This window comes from Pelophylax lessonae (genome assembly GCF_965119305.1).
Source record: "Pelophylax lessonae genome assembly, chromosome: 5".
Classification (NCBI taxonomy): domain Eukaryota; kingdom Metazoa; phylum Chordata; class Amphibia; order Anura; family Ranidae; genus Pelophylax; species Pelophylax lessonae.
In genome coordinates, this window is record NC_138772.1 from 166,039,352 (window position 1) to 166,058,031 (window position 18,680).

The 18,680-nt window shown below is 41.5% G+C and overlaps 1 protein-coding gene across 2 annotated transcripts in view; it reads right to left on the reverse strand.

Moving 5' to 3' along the window:
• TRIM71 (tripartite motif containing 71) overlaps window positions 1-18,680 on the reverse strand; it is a gene marked incomplete at both ends in the record, with an annotated part of 96,669 nt that overhangs the window by 55,544 nt on the left and 22,445 nt on the right. Inside the window, one exon of one of the 2 annotated variants that reach the window (XM_082257848.1) lies at window positions 7,238-7,303. The exons of the other annotated variant lie outside the window; for it this stretch is intronic. Coding sequence (XP_082113974.1) covers window positions 7,238-7,303 — 66 coding nt within the window. The remainder of the gene's footprint in view (window positions 1-7,237; window positions 7,304-18,680) is intronic. 2 annotated transcript variants of the gene reach the window in all.

Consider the following 18,680-nt stretch of genomic DNA (forward strand, 5'->3'; position numbering starts at 1 on the left):
GGAAAAACTCTGCATCAACTTGTGCTTCTGGCAGTTTTAACCAGTAAATCAACCCCTTAGGCTACGTTCACATCTTGGCGTTGCCATTTACAGGCATTTTTGTGCAGGCGTTTTTTTAGGTTGACAAGTGACCAATGGGAAAAAATAAACGCCTGTAATCTGCCCAAAAAGAAGCTCATGTACTTAAGACCGTTGGGCGTTTTGCTTAAAATGTCAAAATGCTCAGATGTGAACAGGGGCCATTGAAATTAATAGGATTTGTCTGGTTGGGCATTTTTTGAGCTGTTCCTAGAGTAGAAAAAAAAAAAAAAAAAATCGCCCCCAAAACGCCTACATGTGAACTTAGCCTTAGGGAAGCTTTCCATTGCCTGATCCTTGTCCAAATATCGCACAATTAAGAAGTTCATTATTGTTGACAATGCACAGGAATTTTGCAGTAGTAGAAACTATGGATGGAGGAAAACTATATAATGGAGGAAAATGCCACTGGCAGGTCTGACATGGCTATGGGATCAACAAGTTTGTAGTGGTCTCCTCAGTTTGAGTGGTCTTCAAAACGGGAAATTCTTTGTAACGAGAGAAATATAAAAGTAAACCTCACTCCACAAAGTTTACCCTGGAAAGCATACACACAACGAGAGATAAATGATTTGATGCTAGGGAAACAAGGCTTTGTGCATATAGAAAGGATCTGAATATCTTAAGCAAACCATACATTATACCAGTTTTCTTTCCTTCAACCACAGGTTGCCCATAGATGCATCGAAATTTGGCTGGTTCCTGCTGAAAAGGACGAATTTCAATAGGTCTATGGCCGGCCTAAAAATACACACACAGACTTTAGTAATTCTACCTCCCTTAAAAAGGTTTTTGTATGCAGTAAGCCTAAAAAGGAGGAATTTAACTTAGTGATTGTAAAGTCTCTTTAAAAAAAAAAAAAAAAAAAAAAAAAAAACCCACACAAAGAAATTATAGTTTCATGCTCTGTGCAGTTTTTGCACAGAGCAGCCCGGATCCTCCTCTTCTCAGGTCCCTTTTTTGCTGCTCCAAGCCCCTCCCTTCAGTCGAGTGCCCCAGAAGCAAGCAGCTTGCTATGGGGGCACCCGAGCCGAGCTGCAGCTCCATGTGTCCTTTCAGACATGGAGCTGCTGTTCGGCCCTGCCCTCCCTCTCCCGATTGGCTGACTGACTTTGATTGACGCCGCTGCTGTGTCTCAGCCAATCAGGAGGAAGAGTCCCGGAAGGTCAAGGAACTCGTTGACATTGCTGGACAGAGATGGGGGTTCAGGCAAGTATTAGGGGCAGCTACATTAAGGCGGCTTTTTATCCTAATGCATAAAATGCATTAAGATACAACTCCTTTAACATCAAATGTTACTTTTAAATGTAATAACAACTTGGATGGCATCCAGCACTTTGTGAATGTGAGGTTGTTTCACTTAGATGTAGCAACCTTGCATGGTTATTTTGTTTGGTGTAAATTAATTACTATTTTTGTTACCAGTTCGGCACCAGTTGGAGGGAGCTACGGGAAATGTGAATTTAGCCATTTACAAAGTATCTAGAGGTTTAATAATTGCATAAGTGCGTGGAGAGGGGGGGCACAGACAATACTTTTGAGGGCATCTTTAAACAGCATACTAGCTGCTCCTTCAGTGGAAGGAAAGTAGACAAAAATTAATGTTTCAATTTAAGGAAAAAAAAAGGTCTTCAGTGTACTAGGATTATTTCGTATTTTGCACATAGCATAAAATGTAGAGATTTGTAAAGTAGCCATTAGATATTCAGCCATACAAACTGTATTATGGCTAAAATTGCATCGCATTCACACCAAAATGGCGCAGGACCTTTTTTGGTCTGCACTGGAATGGGATCACTTGGGTGTTCACACCCATGCAATACTATTCCTGTACCATTTCATAGTTCACACTGCAATCTACGAACCAATTTGCGGGCGTCAAAAAAAAAAAAAACTTTAGATCGACACCTCCAGCGGTTCTCAGAGGTTGGTGTGAACCAGTGTGCGAATCAGATGCAATGCGGGAACCCGCACTGGAATTGCAGGGTTTCCCGCACTGCACCAGTGTGGACTGGGACTTAATGAGTTGGACAACTGAGCAGGAATACTAAAGCACAGCCACTGTGTAGTACCCCAGAGCCATAAGCAGAGTCTTATGCTGGCCATAGACAGTTCCAACCATGTATGGGCAGACAATGTACCAAAGTTGATCGATCAACTTGGGCACAAGCAGCCTGTCGGATTTTACATGTGATTTCTGTTAGTGGCTATTATAGCACCCCCTCCCCCAGTTGTTCCTCCATAGACAGAGGAACCACCCCCAAGACACAAAGTGTGCTAAAAAAAAAAAAAAGTGTTACTAAACCCAGGACCCTGCATTCACTATACCTGGTCTCCCACAATACACAGAACATGAAAATGCAATTATTTTAGTAAATACACTGTTAAATACCTTTGCTCATCAGCTGTATATAGCAGTCTTGTGATTTCTATCAGTGTCTGGTTAAAGCATGTGGGAGGAGTTTTCATTCTCTGACTGTCCTATGAGGCTTCATGACCCCTAACCCTCTGCCTGGACAGTGCTGATTGGCCCTGTGGCAATCACATGCACCTTCACAAAAAAAAAAAAAAAAAAAGCCTCAAAGGCTCTGTACTATCAGCAGATGGATTGGGGGTAGTGGAAGAATCAGAGAAGACAGGATCAAACAGCCTTTTTACACAAAGCAGGAGGATAAACCCCTTTGGTTCCACAGCGAGTATAACAAGCATGCTTTACTGCATATACAGACTGATTATACGGTTGTGGGTTTTACTAACACTAATGGCTGGATCTCCAGGTGAAAAAAAAAAAAAAAAAAGGAAAAAAAACTAATGCCGCCAACACATTTAAAAGGCTGAAGTATTACAATTTTGTTTTCAGATTTAAATACCACTTTAAAGCGGAGTTCCGGGCACAAAAATAATTTTTCAACAAACATACCCCCGGGACAGTCAGGGCTAGTACATTCCACAATGGCTAGCCTCGGATCTGTCCCGGTTCGCACTTACCTTTTAGAAGAAATACTCACTTATAAAATTTCTTCCACAGCGTTTCCATCTCTCTTGTGGGCAGCTGAAGCTGGCGCGGTCCTCTTCGGCGTCTTCTTCTCCCAGAATGCGCCTGCACCGGCCCCCTCTCGTCACTTCCGGTGCAGCGCCGCATTCCTCCACAGCTTCTGGGCATGCCCAGAAGCTGTTTAGCATGGGAATGCGGCATCGCCGGAAGTGACGAGCGGGGGTGGCGCCGTTGCATTGATTCCTGGGAGCGATGACGTTCAGCTCCCAGGAATCAGTGCAAGCCTGGAAGTGACGGCGGAGCCACGGCACAGAGGGAGGAAGTGAAGACTAGGTGAGTATATTCGATCTTCAATTACAAGGTGAGTAAATAAAAAAAAAAAAAAAAAACCTAACTATCCAATTCTGTTTCAGGTGAAGGTGAACAAGCAGACGGGCACAAAAAAAAAAAAAAAAAAAAAAAAAAAAAAATATCGATTTTGTGCCCGGAACTCCGCTTTAAAAAAAGGGGCCAAAAACGGTCTAAACATTTTAAAATTTATTGAAAATTATTACTCTGAAAAAAGCAAAATGTAATTGTGTACAAAAACTAAATTTTACAAAGCAAAAAAATAAAAAGAAAATTTTGCATGTGACGGGGTTAAATGTACTTAAGAATTAAGGTTCCTTATCTAAAGCAGGAGGGGTACAGGGAGGAGGTCATAGTAGGGCCACAACATTAGGCTACAGGTTTTTTTTAATTGAATCAATACTTTAGGTCTGGGGGAGGGAAACCTACTAATTTTAAAGGGGAAATAGCTGCCATTTTTTCCCTTCGCTGTAAAGCCACCCCTTCTGTTATTTGTTAGAAGAGGAATCACTAGCTTGGGAGGGGGCGACTTCGCAAGTATTTAGCCAAAGAATACAGGCTTTCAGAGGGGAATGATATGGAAAAGATGAAGACGTCCTTTAAATTGCAAGAGTTATATTAAAAAAAAAATTAAAAAACACATTTTACTTGTACTTGTACTTACATTACTAGCAACACAAATACATTTTTGACAAACAGTAAAATAGTTACCCAACACCCTACAGTCTTTAGCAGATAGCCTTTGCACATATATAAAACTAACTAGAATCATTAGACTAGCCATAGGACAATCTTTTGCCCAACACAAGAGAGTTACTAAACAATTGATACTTTGGGGGAGATTTACTAAAAAATGAAGCACACGGAATCTGGGGCATATGTGCATGGTAACCAATCAGCTTCTAACTTCAGCTCGTTCAATTAAGCTTGGACAACAAAACCTGGAAGCCGATTGGTTACTATGCACAGATGCGCCAGATGTGTGTACTAGCTTTAGTAAATCTCCCCTTTATTTTTTAGTACAGGTATTTATAGAGCACTGGTAATTTAAGCAGTACTGTACTTTAAATACAATATACACACTACAGCCAATTACCCTACCAATACATATTTGGAGTGTGGGAGGAATCCACGATACCAGAGGAAACCCATGCAAGCACAGGTAGAATGTGCAAACTCTGCGCAGATAATGTCCAGAACGCGAGTGGCAGGGCAAAAGAGCGAACTTCTAATCTAAGCAACTATACAAGAAAAAAAAAAAAAACAAACACACACCACCCCTACACACTTAACAGTTTAAATATTTATTCCATTATGATCAGCCCAAGGTTGGCCATACAAAAGTAGAATTTTTTCATTTTCAGTTCGTTCAATTTCCTTAAGCTTAATGGCGTCAAAATCGACATTCATTGTCGATTGCAGTGACCAAAAAAAAGAATTTTGGAAGGACTGGAAAAAATATTCTCAAAACAAAAATTCTAATCAGTGAATGTGTTATTTTTGTTCAGGAATAATCTATATACTGTAATAATATTGTGATGATGAAACTTAACCACTTAACGACCGCCCAACGACTATTTACATCGGCAGTTTAAACTTAAATACCGGTGTTATGGCAGCAGATAACTGCCATAACCCTGGTATTTTTTTAAACTGCGGGCGGTCGGCTTTCCGAGATGGGTGGTCCCAGCGGCAGATTCGCTGCGGGATCACCCTTCCGGGATGGCGGGAGAGGTGCCCCCTCGTCCCGATACTTTTCCCCGCTTATCGGACCCGCCGGTAGCGGGAAAAATGATCCGGTCCCGGATCCTCAGATAGGATGTCGAGTGAGGGCAAGCTTGCCCTCGCTCGACTCTATGGTCTTGGAGTGAGACAAAGAAAGGGAAAGCGGGACTTTAAATGAGGTTACAAGGATTTTGTTTGTATCTCCATCCCTAATATTGACATAAAAAGTGGGGGGGGGGAGTTTGGGACTTTAAAAGTCCCAAACTCCCCCCCACTTTCTATGGTCTTGGAGGACCGGAGCGACGGCAACGTCGTTGCCTAGCAACTGGTTTAAAGGCCATTTTTTTTCTTTTAGTGTACTTGTGAGGAGATCTGAGAACTTTTTGACCCCAGATCTCACAAAAAAAAAAAAAAAAAAAGAGGTCCTGTCGTGCCCATTTCTATTATGTTTACATTCCTTGTAATAGGAATAAAAATGATCAAAATTTATTTATTTTTTTTTAAAACGGTGTAATAAAATAAAATAAATAGTAGAAAAAAAAAAAAAATTAAAGCGCCCTGTCCCCGTTAGCTCGCGAACGCATACGGAAACTCCGCCCACATATGTAAACGGTGTTCAAACCACACGTGAGGTATCGCCGCGATCGTTAGAGCGAGAGCAATAATTTGAGCCCTAGACCTTCTCTGTAACTCTAAGATGGTAACCTGTAGAAATTTTTAAAATGTCGCCTATGGGGATTTTTAAGTACCAAAGTTTGTTGCCATTCCGTGAGCGTGCGCAATTTTGAAGCATGACAGGTTGGGTATTTATTTACTTGGCGTAACATTATCTTTCACATTATGATTGGGCTAACTTTACTGGATTCTTATTTTTTTAATTAAAAAAAGTGAATTTTTCCCAAAAAAATTGCGTTTGGAAGACCGCTGCGCAAATATGGTGTGATAAAAAATATTGCAATAATCTACATTTTATTCTCTAGGGTCTCTGGAAAAAAAAAAAATGTTTGGGGGATTTAAGTAGTTTTCTAGCAAAAAAAAAAAAAAAAAAAAAAAAAAAAAAAAAAAAAAAAAGGGCTGGGGCTTAAGTGGTTAATACATCTGGGATTCCAATTAACATAGCAATTCCGAAAATTAGGGGATTTCAAAGTAAGTTTTTATTTATTTTTTTTTAACTAAAAACACGCCACCACAAAAAGGGTTCTTATGAATTGAATGGGGAAGTGTATCCGACGGTGCCCAGATTTGGACATTCGTCCCAACCTCAGGTAAATGCTTGGTGTAGACACCTACAAACAGAAACTTCAACGCCTAGGCAGGCATGGCTCAAGGCCCATACACCAGAAAATCATCTGAAAAATACCGCTTCCGAAGTGATGATAATCTGATTGTTAGTACCCAGCTGCCAAGAGCTGATACGACAGTTCATGCAAAATTACCCAATGGGACAAGCATGACATTTTTTACCATTTGGTCCAATTTTCCTTTAAGTCAGTACAGTTGTTATACAAAATTACAATACATTCCTTCCAAATTTTTAATTCCGTCGTACAGGAATTTTCGTAACTTTAAAAAATTCTCTTCATTTTCATTATCTGATCCCATTGTGTGTACCAGGCATTAGATAGCTATCAAAAGATTGCTTCTTGATATCATGAACTGAAGAGACATTTATATTAACTCTAGGTATTTCAGCATATACCCCCATCCAACAGATCTCAAGGTAAAGCACGTGTCACAGATTTGTTAGGGAGAACCTGTTGCCAGACTACTTAATTTCAACAAAACTCCATTTAATGTAGTTTATGCATGTCATTTACCTATAAAAAAGGTTCCCTGCTACTGGGTTATTAGGACACTTAGATCTGCATTTTGAATAGCTTATTGATCACAAGTGAAAATAATAGAGGAGCACGCACGGGTACACAGTGTTTTTTTTTTTTTGGATTAATATAAATACACAAACTTTCAAGGCATTCTCGCAATATGGTGTGAATGGGTATGAAATAAAGTAAAAGAAATCAAGCAAAGGAAAGTCGATGAAATCCACTATTTATACATTTTATGTTAAGAAAACAGAAAATAAAATATTACCCAATTCTTAATCCTCACCAGATCCGCCAGGGTATACACTGTCTTGCGCTCTCCAGATTTGCAAATCTGTTCAAAAGGGCCCCCCGCCAAAAAGAAAAAAAGGATTAAAAATAAAAATCAGAAAAAAAAATAAAGATATATAGCAAAAATAAATTATATCTTTGCATTTTTCTTAAAGAGAACCTGTGCCCAGATGAACACTGAAGTATTTATATTCTGAACAAGCGGTAAAAGAAAGCACTTAAAAAAAAAATAATACAGGCTTATTTTAATCTACAGGCATTGGGCAATATGGAGAAATTCATTTTCAAAGTTTACAACAGAGGCACTAAAATCTTAGTTTTTTTTTTTTTTTTAAATAAGAGCAGATACAGTGAGGGGGAAACGTATTTGATTTTGTATGCTTGCCAAAATGACAAAGAAATGATCAGTCTACAATTTTATAGGTAGGTTTAAAACAGGGAGACAAAGAAAAAAAAAAAAAAAAAAAGCAATAACTTGATTTGGTTTCTAAATGGGTCAAAAAAGTATTTGATCCCCTATCAAATCAGCAAATTGATGGCTCCCAGGTGTCATATATAGGTAACAAGCTGAGATTGGGAGCACTCTCAAAAAGGGAGTGCTCCTTTTATCAGCTGGTTACCTGTGTTTTTATATATATATATATATATATATATATATATATATATATATATATATATATATATATATATATATATATATATATATATATATATATATATATAATATAGTGCTGGAGGGGACTGGTTCAGTGCAGGAAATAAATAAATGAATTCCATGTGTGGGTAATCAATATACAATTACTCCTTAAATAAGAAATTTCAAAACCTTTCCTTTAAAGTGCTGGGTATAGTGCCCATGACAAATAAAAGAAAAAGGCGAATTGGGTGCCTATACCCGTGATGGTCACTCGGTATCGCACTCACCCTATATAACCTTTTCAGTATGAGGTATCAGCTGTTTAGATCAAGCAAAGAAATCCAGGGGTCTTGTCCGTTTTTAGGTTGAGCAGGTTCGTTTAGAAGAATGGGGTTTTCTTTCTGTTTGAGCACCTAGATCGGATGACCACCATAGTGTAGTATACAAGATGTTTAAACGCAATTAAATCTGACTCACGCTTAGGCTGATCAGGATCAGTGTAGGCCCCGGGATGCTTCCGCGTTCCACGGCTCAAAACTCCATCCTACGCGTTTTGTCATAGGACGTCTACTGGAGCGGCGTCTGACGCCGCTCCAGTAGTAGTGCTATACCCAGCACTTTAAAGGAAAGGTTTTGAAATTTCTTATTTAAAGGAGTAATTATATATTGATTACCCACACATGAATTTATTTATTTCCTGCACTGAACCAGTCATCTCCAGCACTATATAATACATTTTTATTACAATTTGTGCACCTTTGTTTCATTTATTGTTTACTCACCATATATTATTCTTTGGACACTGAGCACTTTTTGGAATGTGAATTTTCTTATTTACTTATATGATTTGATTTTATAAATACATATCTATAAGACCTTCTGCATATATAGGTAACAGGTAGTGCCTTTTAGCAACTTTTCTTACCTTTATCTCACCTGTCCACAGAAGCAATCAGATTCCAATCCCTCCACCATGCATGGAAGAAACATAAAATTACTCCCCTTGGTCTGGGGCTCCATGCAAGCTCTCACCTGGTGGAGTGGATCATGAAAACTACGAGGAATCAGCCCAGAACTACATGGGAGATTCTTGTCCATGATCTCAAGGCAGCTTAGACTATAGTCAACAAGAAAACAAACAATTAACACACTATGCCGTGAAGGACTGAAAACCTGCAGCACCTGCAAGGTCCCCCTGATCAAGAAGGCACATGTACAGGCCCCTATGAAGTTTGCTAATTAAACATCTGAATGATTCAGAGGAGAACTGGGTGAAAGTGTTGAGGGCAGAGGAGACCAAAATCAAGCTCTTCGGCATCAACTCAACTCGCTGTGATTGGAGGAAGAGGAGGAATGCTGCCTATGACCCCAAAAATACCATCCCCATCGTCAAACATGGAGGTGGAAACATCATGCTTTGGGGGTGTTTTTTGTTAAGGGGACAGGAAAACTTCACCGCATCAAAAAGGGACAATGGGCAGGGCCATGTACCGTCAAATCTTGGGCAAGAACCTCCTTCCCTTAGCCAGGGCATTGAAAATGGGTCATGTATGGGTATTACATCATGACATTGACCCAAAACACATCGCCAAGGCAACAAAGAAGTGGCTTAAGAAGCACATTAAGGTTCTGGAGTGGCCCAGCCAGTCTCCAGACCCTAATCCTATAGAAAATACGTGGAGGGAGCTGAAGGTTTGAGTTACCAAGTTAGCCTCAAAATCTTAATGACTTGGAGAAGATCTGCAAAGACGAGTGGGACAAAATCCCACCTGAGATGTGTGCAAACCTGGTGGCCAACTATAAGAAATGTCTGACCTCCGATTGCCAACAATATTTCTAGCACCAAGTACCAAGTCATGTTTTGCGAAGGGGGTCAAATACTTCTTTCACTCATTAAAATGCAAATTAATTTAGAACTTTTTTTAAATGCTTTTCTGGATTTTTTTTGTTAATCTGTCTCTCACTGTTAAAATAAACCTACCATTAAAATTATGAACTGATCATTTTTGTGCCAGTGGAAAAAAAACTTACAAAAAATCAGCAGGGGATCAAATACTTTTTCCCCCCTCACTGTATTGGCAGACTGCCAGCCCTCTAATATAGCGGCCAGCTAATACACACAGCAGTGGTTTCCAAACTTGTAAAAACCAACTTGAGTATTTGTTGTGACTTTTGAGGGCTCACTTACACCAGCACTGTTTGGATATGCTGGGCAGTGGTGCCCAATGCAAAAAACAATGCAATCTGCCCTCAAGGGCTATGGCTTCAAGTTCATGCCAATGCACTGGTTGGTGTGCGCTGAAAATAATATTTTTAATTTAAAATTTTTATGCAGTAGATTGCGTTCAGACATACCGTAACACATGGAAACGCACTGCAGTTAGAGAAAGACGAATAAAAAGCAAGCGCTGCAATTGGTTATAACAATGAATTAGAGCACATATTCACACTATACATCAGCGTGTGGTGGTGTAAATGAGCCCTGAACTATACTTTACTTTTGCACACGTTTTAAGAAATCATTTTAGCCCTAAAGAGAATGTAAAACCCCCAAATATTTTCTGAAAGCAGACACTGTAGAGAACAAAATTGTGGTAGTTACAACTTTTTTAGGTCACTCGATATTACCGAAAATGTCAGAAAAGAAAAAAAAAAAAAAAAAAAAAAACACAACACACACACTAAAGTTAATTTTAGGGCAAACAAATGCAATAAATTACCCACATTGTTGGTAAAAATGAAATGATGAGATTGTGCTGAGTAATTAGATACCCAACATGCCAAACCTTAAATTTGTGTGCGCCTGTGGAATGGCGACAAACTTCAGTACCCTAAAATTTCTATAGGCGACGCTTTAACCACTTTAAGACCGAGCCTATTTTTGACACTTGGTGTTAACAAGCTAAAATCTTTTTTTTTTTTTTTGCTAGAAAGCTACTTAGAACCGCCAAACATTATATAATTTTTTTTTTAGCAGAGACCCGAGAGAATAAAATTGAGATCGTTGCAATATTTCTTATCATACCGTATTTGCGCAGAGGTCTTCCAAACGCAACTCTTTTGGAAAACAATTAAAATTTTTGAATTAAAAAATAAGAACAAACAGTAAAGTTAGCCCAATTTTTTCCATAATGTGAAAGATAATGTTATGCCGAGTAGATACCCAACATGTCATGCGTCAAAATTGCCCATGCTCGCGGAATGGCGACAAACTTTGGTACTTAAAATTCCCCATAGGCAAAATTTCTACAGGTTACCAGCTTAGAGTTACAGAGGAGGTCTAGGGCTCAAATTATTGCTCTCGCTTCATGATCGCGACAATACCTCACAGGTATGGTTTGAAAACCGCTTACATATGTGGGTGCGGCTTCCGTATGCATTCGCTTCTGCGGGCAAGCTAACGGCGACAGGGCGCTTTATTTTTTTCTCTATTTTATTTCATTTTTAAACATGGGAAAAAAAAAAAAAAAAAAAAACACACACACACCACGTGATCATTTCTATTCCTATTACAAGGAATGTAAAAACATTCCTTGTTATAGAAATAGGCATGACAGGTCCTCTTTATTGTGAGATCTGGGGTCAAAAAGACCTCACAAGTACACAAAAAAATTATTATTTTTATATAATATATGAAAATATCGGTTCTTTAAACCGCTTGCTAGGCAACGACGTATGACGTCGCTCCGGTTCTCCAAGACCATAGAGTTGAGTGAGGGCCATCTTGCCCTCACTCGACTTCCTGTTTAAGAGGATCTGGGACCGGATCGTTTTTCCCGCTGCCGGCGGGTCCGGTAAGCGGGGAAAAATGACAGGACATGGCGGGAGGGGGGGGCACCTCTTCTGCCATACCGAAAGGGTGATCCCGCAGGGAACCTGCTGCTGGGACCACCCTTTTCAGAAAGCTGACCGCCCACCATTTTCAAAAATACCAGGGTTATGGCAGCTGAAAGCCCCCAACAGCTATCAGTTTACTGTTACGGAGGAGGTCTGGTGCTATAATTATGGCTCACTGTGGGGTGCGCGGCAATTTGTTATGTGTATTACAATCAATGTTTGCAGGCATAGGCGTCCGTGACTCATGCAATTACGTCCAAACATGCATGTGAAGGCGTATGGAGGGGGATTTTATGTGCTTGGGTGTAACTATATTTTTTTGCAAAAAAATTCAAAGTTTTACTCCCCCCCCATATCGCATAGGGGACAAAAAGTCCCTTATGTGATGATTTTTAAGTTCCAGGGTCTTGAAGGTATGAAGAGCTAAAAGATCCTGCATCTCTCCTTTGGACTCCACTGAATGTTTTGCGATGCAGATCAGACTGCAAAACATTCCTTCCCGGGTGTGCTAGCTGGGGTCACCTAGATACTGACCCAGAAGTGATGTCCCTTTCCGGGTCACAGCAAGAACAGGTGTCCACTCTTCGCAGATGGGCAAGCAGAGCCTGGTAAGCATTGGGGGGGGGGGGGGTGGCGTCAGAGCAAATCAGGCAGCAGTAGAATTCTGCCCGTCAGTTTCACACACAGTCCAGGTTGCAGCCACCGGATAGTGTGCGATACAGCCACCCCCGCTCACCCCGCTAAAGGGTTAATGGATTCTGGACAAATTACACAAATCAAATCTCTGTACAAAAGAAAAAACCCATGCGATGAAGCTTTGGGAATGAAAGAGAAAAAAAAAAAAAAAAAGGGAGGAATACTTATCCCATTAAAAATCCTTAAAAATGTGTGGAGCTCAACTTTTCAGAAAAAGTGCAACACTATACACCCTCCCCACCACCTGGTCTCGGAAATGCTTACCTCTGAGAATGTTGAGCTGTTAGTGCCCACACAGCCGGTCTAGCGGCTTTGGGACTTGAAATCCCACTTCAACATACAGCGCTTCCAGGACAGATCAGAGCAATTCTGATTGGTCAGCTCCTGCTCATTTCCTTCTCCTGGTTTGTCAGGTGGGATGTCAGTTTGGGAGTTAGGCGAGGGCAGGGCAGTTGAGGGTGGGGTGAAATAGGGCTTGTGGGATAGGAGAGTTGGGATGGAAAAGGCTGTGATCGTGGGGGACAAGTAGAGAGGAATTAAAAAAAAAAAAAAAAAGAAGAAGGATGGGGGATGGGAGGGTCATTGGGAGACATGGGGGTAGAGGTGACAGCTGGTGGGAGGACAACACACCACAGGGAGATACAGCAATAGTAATTACCAACTCACAAGGGGCTGGTAAAAAATCAGGCTTGTGTCTAGATCCCCCGGTAACGTCCCACGCCTCTCCTCGTGCTGCGTTCTATTCTGCGGTTCAACCCAGGACCTGGAACTGATAGGAGGCTGCCATCATCTATTCCCACCAGACCGTGGTCTCTGTATGTCAGATTGGCATGTATGGACCTTTCACCTGGAGGAGATCGGTTTCCGCTTATTGAGGAGCCCGATTTTACCATCCCTTCTGAGATATTTACTATTGCTGTATCATGCTAATAAAAAAAAGGTATACACAAAGTCACTTTTCTAGGCTCTTGTGTTTCAAGGCCTAAGGGCCCCGTATCCACTAACGCCATCCATGTCCACAACCATAAGAGCGTGGAGGTCCGGATTGGCCAAAGAGCAGTACCCTGACACAGTAGCATCATCTAACACACCCCTCAGGAAAAAAAACCCTCTGCGCCTCATTTTTATAGGTTACCAGAACTGATTTGGACTAAATACAATATTAAAGTCCCTCTCCCAGATAGTGGGTCATGGCTTGTTGAGACCCTTGGCCAGTCTGAGGACTTCAATGTATCATTTTTACTAAAGGCAGCTTTCCCATGCTTTCATAGCCAATTCCCTGGTGCATCGCTGCAACTAGTGGAACCGGAACTGGAGGGTTTGCTCCGAACAGACTGCATTGCCCACAGCACATATTTATACACATCTGGCGGAGGTTGCTTTCCCTTCACTGGATAACTTGAGGGACAGGTGGTTGAGGGATGTGCCATGCTTGGATGATGACTGGGATGATATGTGGGATTTACCATTTAAAACCTTGGTCTCCATACACGAGAGCCAAATTCAGTTCAAAATAGTCCACAGGCCTTGTTTCACCCCCCCCCCCCAGACTACATTTGATGAATCCCTCTTACTCCACAGCGTGTTGGAGGTTTGGTGATCCCGGAGGGGGAACTATCACCACATCTTTTGGTCATGCTCTCATATCACGGGTTTCTGGGAAGGAGGTTACCACAGTTGTCAATAACTATACGTCAAAACACAGGTCCTGAGGGCCATTGAAACCTGTATACTGGGTCTTGTGGACAATCTCCTACACACTAAATCCAAGAAGACCCTTGTCAGCCTCCTCCTGTTTTATGCTCGAAAGGCTATCACCTTGCATCGGAAGAAACAGGCTCCACCGTCTATCTCCTTTTGGAAAAGCTTGGTCAATGGCAATCGCCCACTGTACAAGGATACATATGCACACAGGGGACTCTGCTTTAAGATCGTAGGACCTAGAGATGCAGAGGAAGGAAAACACTACAAAAAAAAAAAAAAAAAGAAGGGGGAAAACATAAAATGATGGGCGAGGATGGGAGCACGCCCGGATGCAGCTGCATTATTCATCACCAGATCTATACATCTATATACATACACACAAACGCCAGGTCCGGGAAAGCTTGTACAAGCTCTGTGCAGTTACGTAAGGTCATTGCCTGGCCCCCATGTTTAAATCAAAAGGCACTTGTTCTCGGCAGCGCATCGCCAGCACTGCCACAGCAGAGCAGAGACGGACCCCTGGAGAGTGAAGACACATTCAGACATGAAGGTAGGATGTGAGAAATCGAAGGTATGGTGGCGCTGCCTAAGGCTTCTTTCACACGGGCGCTCCGTTTGTCGTCCGGTCACTTTTTTTTTTTTTTTTTAAACGGACACGGATGACACTTGTGTCATCCGGTCCGTATAATCATCCCATCCGTTTGCGGATGATATACGGACATAATGTATGTCTATGGGATTGCGGATGTCAGCGCTGACATCAGATTTTGCGTCCTTTGCGTTTTTTTTAACGGAAGAAAAATTGGGTTCTGTTCCGTTCCAAATAAAGGAACAGAACTGAAAGGATGCAAATCGGATGCCAGCGGATGGAAAAAAAAAAAAAAAAAAAATTCTCATTTCCCCCCCCCTTTTTTTTTTTTTTTTTAATTCCTTGCTCGCAGCAGCTGGAGGGGAGAAGGAAAGGTAATGGGCTTTGCTTTAGCAAGTACAGGCTTGCTTTAATCATGACTAGTGCTAAAACCACTGCAGTGTTGGGAGTCTGATTTTTAAGAGAAGTTAATGGCAAAGCTAGCAGAGGGTAACCCCATAGGCAGGTCTTGCGTTCCAATTAACTCCGCAAACAGGGAAGGCAATGTAAAAACAAGATAAGAGTTTAATTGGATTCTGCTTTACATTTCAAAGCCGCCACTCAGACAAAGCGTTCCCACCCATGTAACGTGGAGCAATCACAGGTAATTAAATTAAAACAAATGGCTGTGGCTGCTAATGTCACATATTTAAATATAATGAACAACATTTTATATATTCTTCCCGACTCATCCCCCAATTACTTGACTTTCAAAGTGCACTCCTTAGGAAGTAATCCTTTTATCTCCTTTGTCTCCAGCAAAATGGTTAGATTCTACCATAAACAATAGACAACTGGACACCATAGCCAATTTGCTATTGGACCCACTGGCCACTTATATCACATTATAATAATAGGTATTGCAAAGAGTCCTAGTAAAAATGGTTTAACCATATACGGATTCGGTTTAAGTGTGCGTTTATTAGCAGTACTGCTTAGGCCTCATGCACACAGGACAGATTTACATCTGCTGGTTTTTAGAGTCAGACTTTTTCTGCAGCCAGCAAACTCCCCAGCATGTTATCTTAGGTGTCCAAGCACACCTAAGGCTATTGACAGTTTTTGAGAAAGGTGTTTTCTGGCTAAAAAAAAAAAAAAAAGAAACCCAACACATTTTGCTGACAAACAAACATTCTACCCATTTGGGACTCCATGTACAAAGCAGAAGTACTTCTTGAACCTTTAAAATTAACTCCTATTAAGCTCAGTACACACAGGTCCAATGTTGGGTGACATAGGCCAGTTCAATATAAACCAGCCGACATTCAGCCTGTGTATAAGACGGCTGGTCCAACAAAAGTAAACCATTTGTCCGGCTTCTGAAGGATGAACATGCTGGAAAACCAGCAACCGACCGACTCCTGATCAGCACTCTCAGTCAACAGCTGTGAGTACTGACCGCAGTGTTCTGGGGGGGATTGCTGTTCCAACATTGGATCATTAGTAGACCAGCTCCGGGAGAACACAGTTATTACAGCTAGGGGCTATAATATCCGCTTGCAGTAATCACATGGTAAATCCAACAGGCTGGTTGTACCCAGGTTGATGAATCAGCCTGCCCATACATGGTTCGAATCTCAGCCAGTCCCTGCCAAACTGGGCAAGATACAGTCTATGGCCCACTTTTTTTTTTTTGTCTATGGCCCACTTTAGTGGTTAGCACTTCTGACTTGGAGCACCAGGGTCATCGGTGTCTAAAAAAATTCAATCAAGCTGTTTGCTGGGATATCTGGGATGGGCTGTACACACACACACACACACACACACACACACACACACACACACACACACACACACACACACACACACCCAACATTGGGTCAATGAAAAACCAAGAATATAACTGAAGATGTTTTCATAATTAACATTAAATGCAGCTGGGCATGCAATAAAAACCAGGCGGCATTTTTCACTCTGTCTACCAACTATTGGAACTGGCAATTGATCAGAACCCAGCTATTCACAAATTGGGAGACAAGAACAATGTCTAACTTAATATGAAATTTTAAAAAGGCAAAAAGTTAAAAGTATGGAGTTTTAGTTGGCCGAGTCACCTGCTGGCTTCTTACTGAAAGAGTAGGCCCCCCTAGTAATGAATATAACAGGAGTGCAGACCTGGAAATGCAAGCACAGAGACCGCTCAGTTTTTAGTGTGCCGATCATTAAAGGTCCATTCACACTATACCATTGCACCAAGGCACATACATGCATTTTAGCAGTGCACAGCATCACAATCTAGTAGAGCTGCACGATTCTGGATAAAATGAGAATCAATTTTTTTTTTTTTGCTTGCTTAGGAAAAAAAGTTCATGATTCTAGGCGTAACAGCTTTCACATTATACCAAAAAAAAAAAAAAAAAAAAAAATTGGGCTAACTTTACGGTTTTTTCTCATTGAGTTGTATTTTTTTCCCCAAAAAAAAAAAAAATGCTTTTGAAAGACCGCTACAAATATACAGTGTGACATAAAAATATTACAACGACCGCCATTTTATTCTCTAGGGTCTCTGCTGAAAAAAAAATTATATATATATTAGTTTTTTTCTTTTTAGCAGAGACCCTAGAGAATAAAATGGCGGTCATTGTAATATTTTATGTCACACTGTATATTTGAAAAAAAAAAATAATATACGATTATACCCTGTAAGAAACAAGCGTCAGAAAAAAAAAGCCTGGTCTTTAACCACTTGCCGACTGCCTAACGCCGATCTACGTCGGCAGTCAGCCCCTCACAGGCAAAGTGACGTAGGGCTACGTCACTAGCTTGTGAGGGTCTAGGGAGCGAGCGCGCGCCCCCGGAGGCGTGGTCACGGACCCCCCCCCCCGCGCGTGTGACCGGCGGACCCGATGTCCGCCGGTCACTCGGCGATCGGCGGGGGAGAGGGAGAAAGTCAGGCAGCTTGTGTAAACAACAACAATTCTCCTCCGTGTAAAAACACTGATCACACGGATCTACTATGTAGATCCATTGATCAGTGTCCTTACAGCTCAAGCCACAGCCAATCACAGTAGAAAGCACGCCCCTAGGGACACACACAGCCCCTCCCTCCCAAATAAAGTTAACCCCTTCACTACCAGTGTATTTTTACAGTAACAGTGCATATGTATAGCACTGATTACTGTAGAAATGTCACTGGTAACCCCAAAAGTGTCAAAAATGTCAGTCAAGGGTCCGATCTGTCCGCCGCAATGTCGCAGTACCGCAAAAAAAAAAAAAAAAACGCACAGGTGATCAAATACCACCAAAAGAAAGCTGTTTGTGGGAAAAAAAGGACGCCAAATTTGTTTAGGTACGTCGCACGACCGCGCAATTGTCCGTTAAAGTCACGCAGTGCCGAATCGCAAAATACCCCCTGGTCGGAATGGGGGTAAAATCTTCTGGGGCTTAAGTGGTTAACCACTTGCAAACCAGCCCACGCAGATTTACTGCGGCAGGGCGGCTCGGCTGCGCATATTCACGTAGATCTATGTAATTATGTGCACGCAGTTTCAGCGGCGAGCGCACGCCGCCGGAGCCACGCTCCTGCTGTGATTAGACACAGTGGGAGGAGCGGGCTCGATCACTGCCGGCCTCCCGTGATCTTCGGCTAGAATGACAGAAGAGCCGCCTGCTTACGTTAAAGCAGGCTGGTCTTCTGTTAGAAAGGCAGGGTAAGATTGTGTGATTCAGCTAAGCTGAATCATCGATCTCCCTCTGCCTAACCCATCCCCCCCACACAGTAAGCACAATCCATCACCCCACACAGTAAGCACAAAAGGGAACACATTTAACCCCTTGATTACCCCCAGTGTTAACCCCCTTCCCTCCAAAAAATGTCAGTTAGGGGTCTGATCTGTCTGCCGTGAAAACTATAAAAAAAAAAAAAAAAAAAAAAAAAAAAGCTCTCTTCAAAATTGTCCCACTTTTTTGTTTATAGCA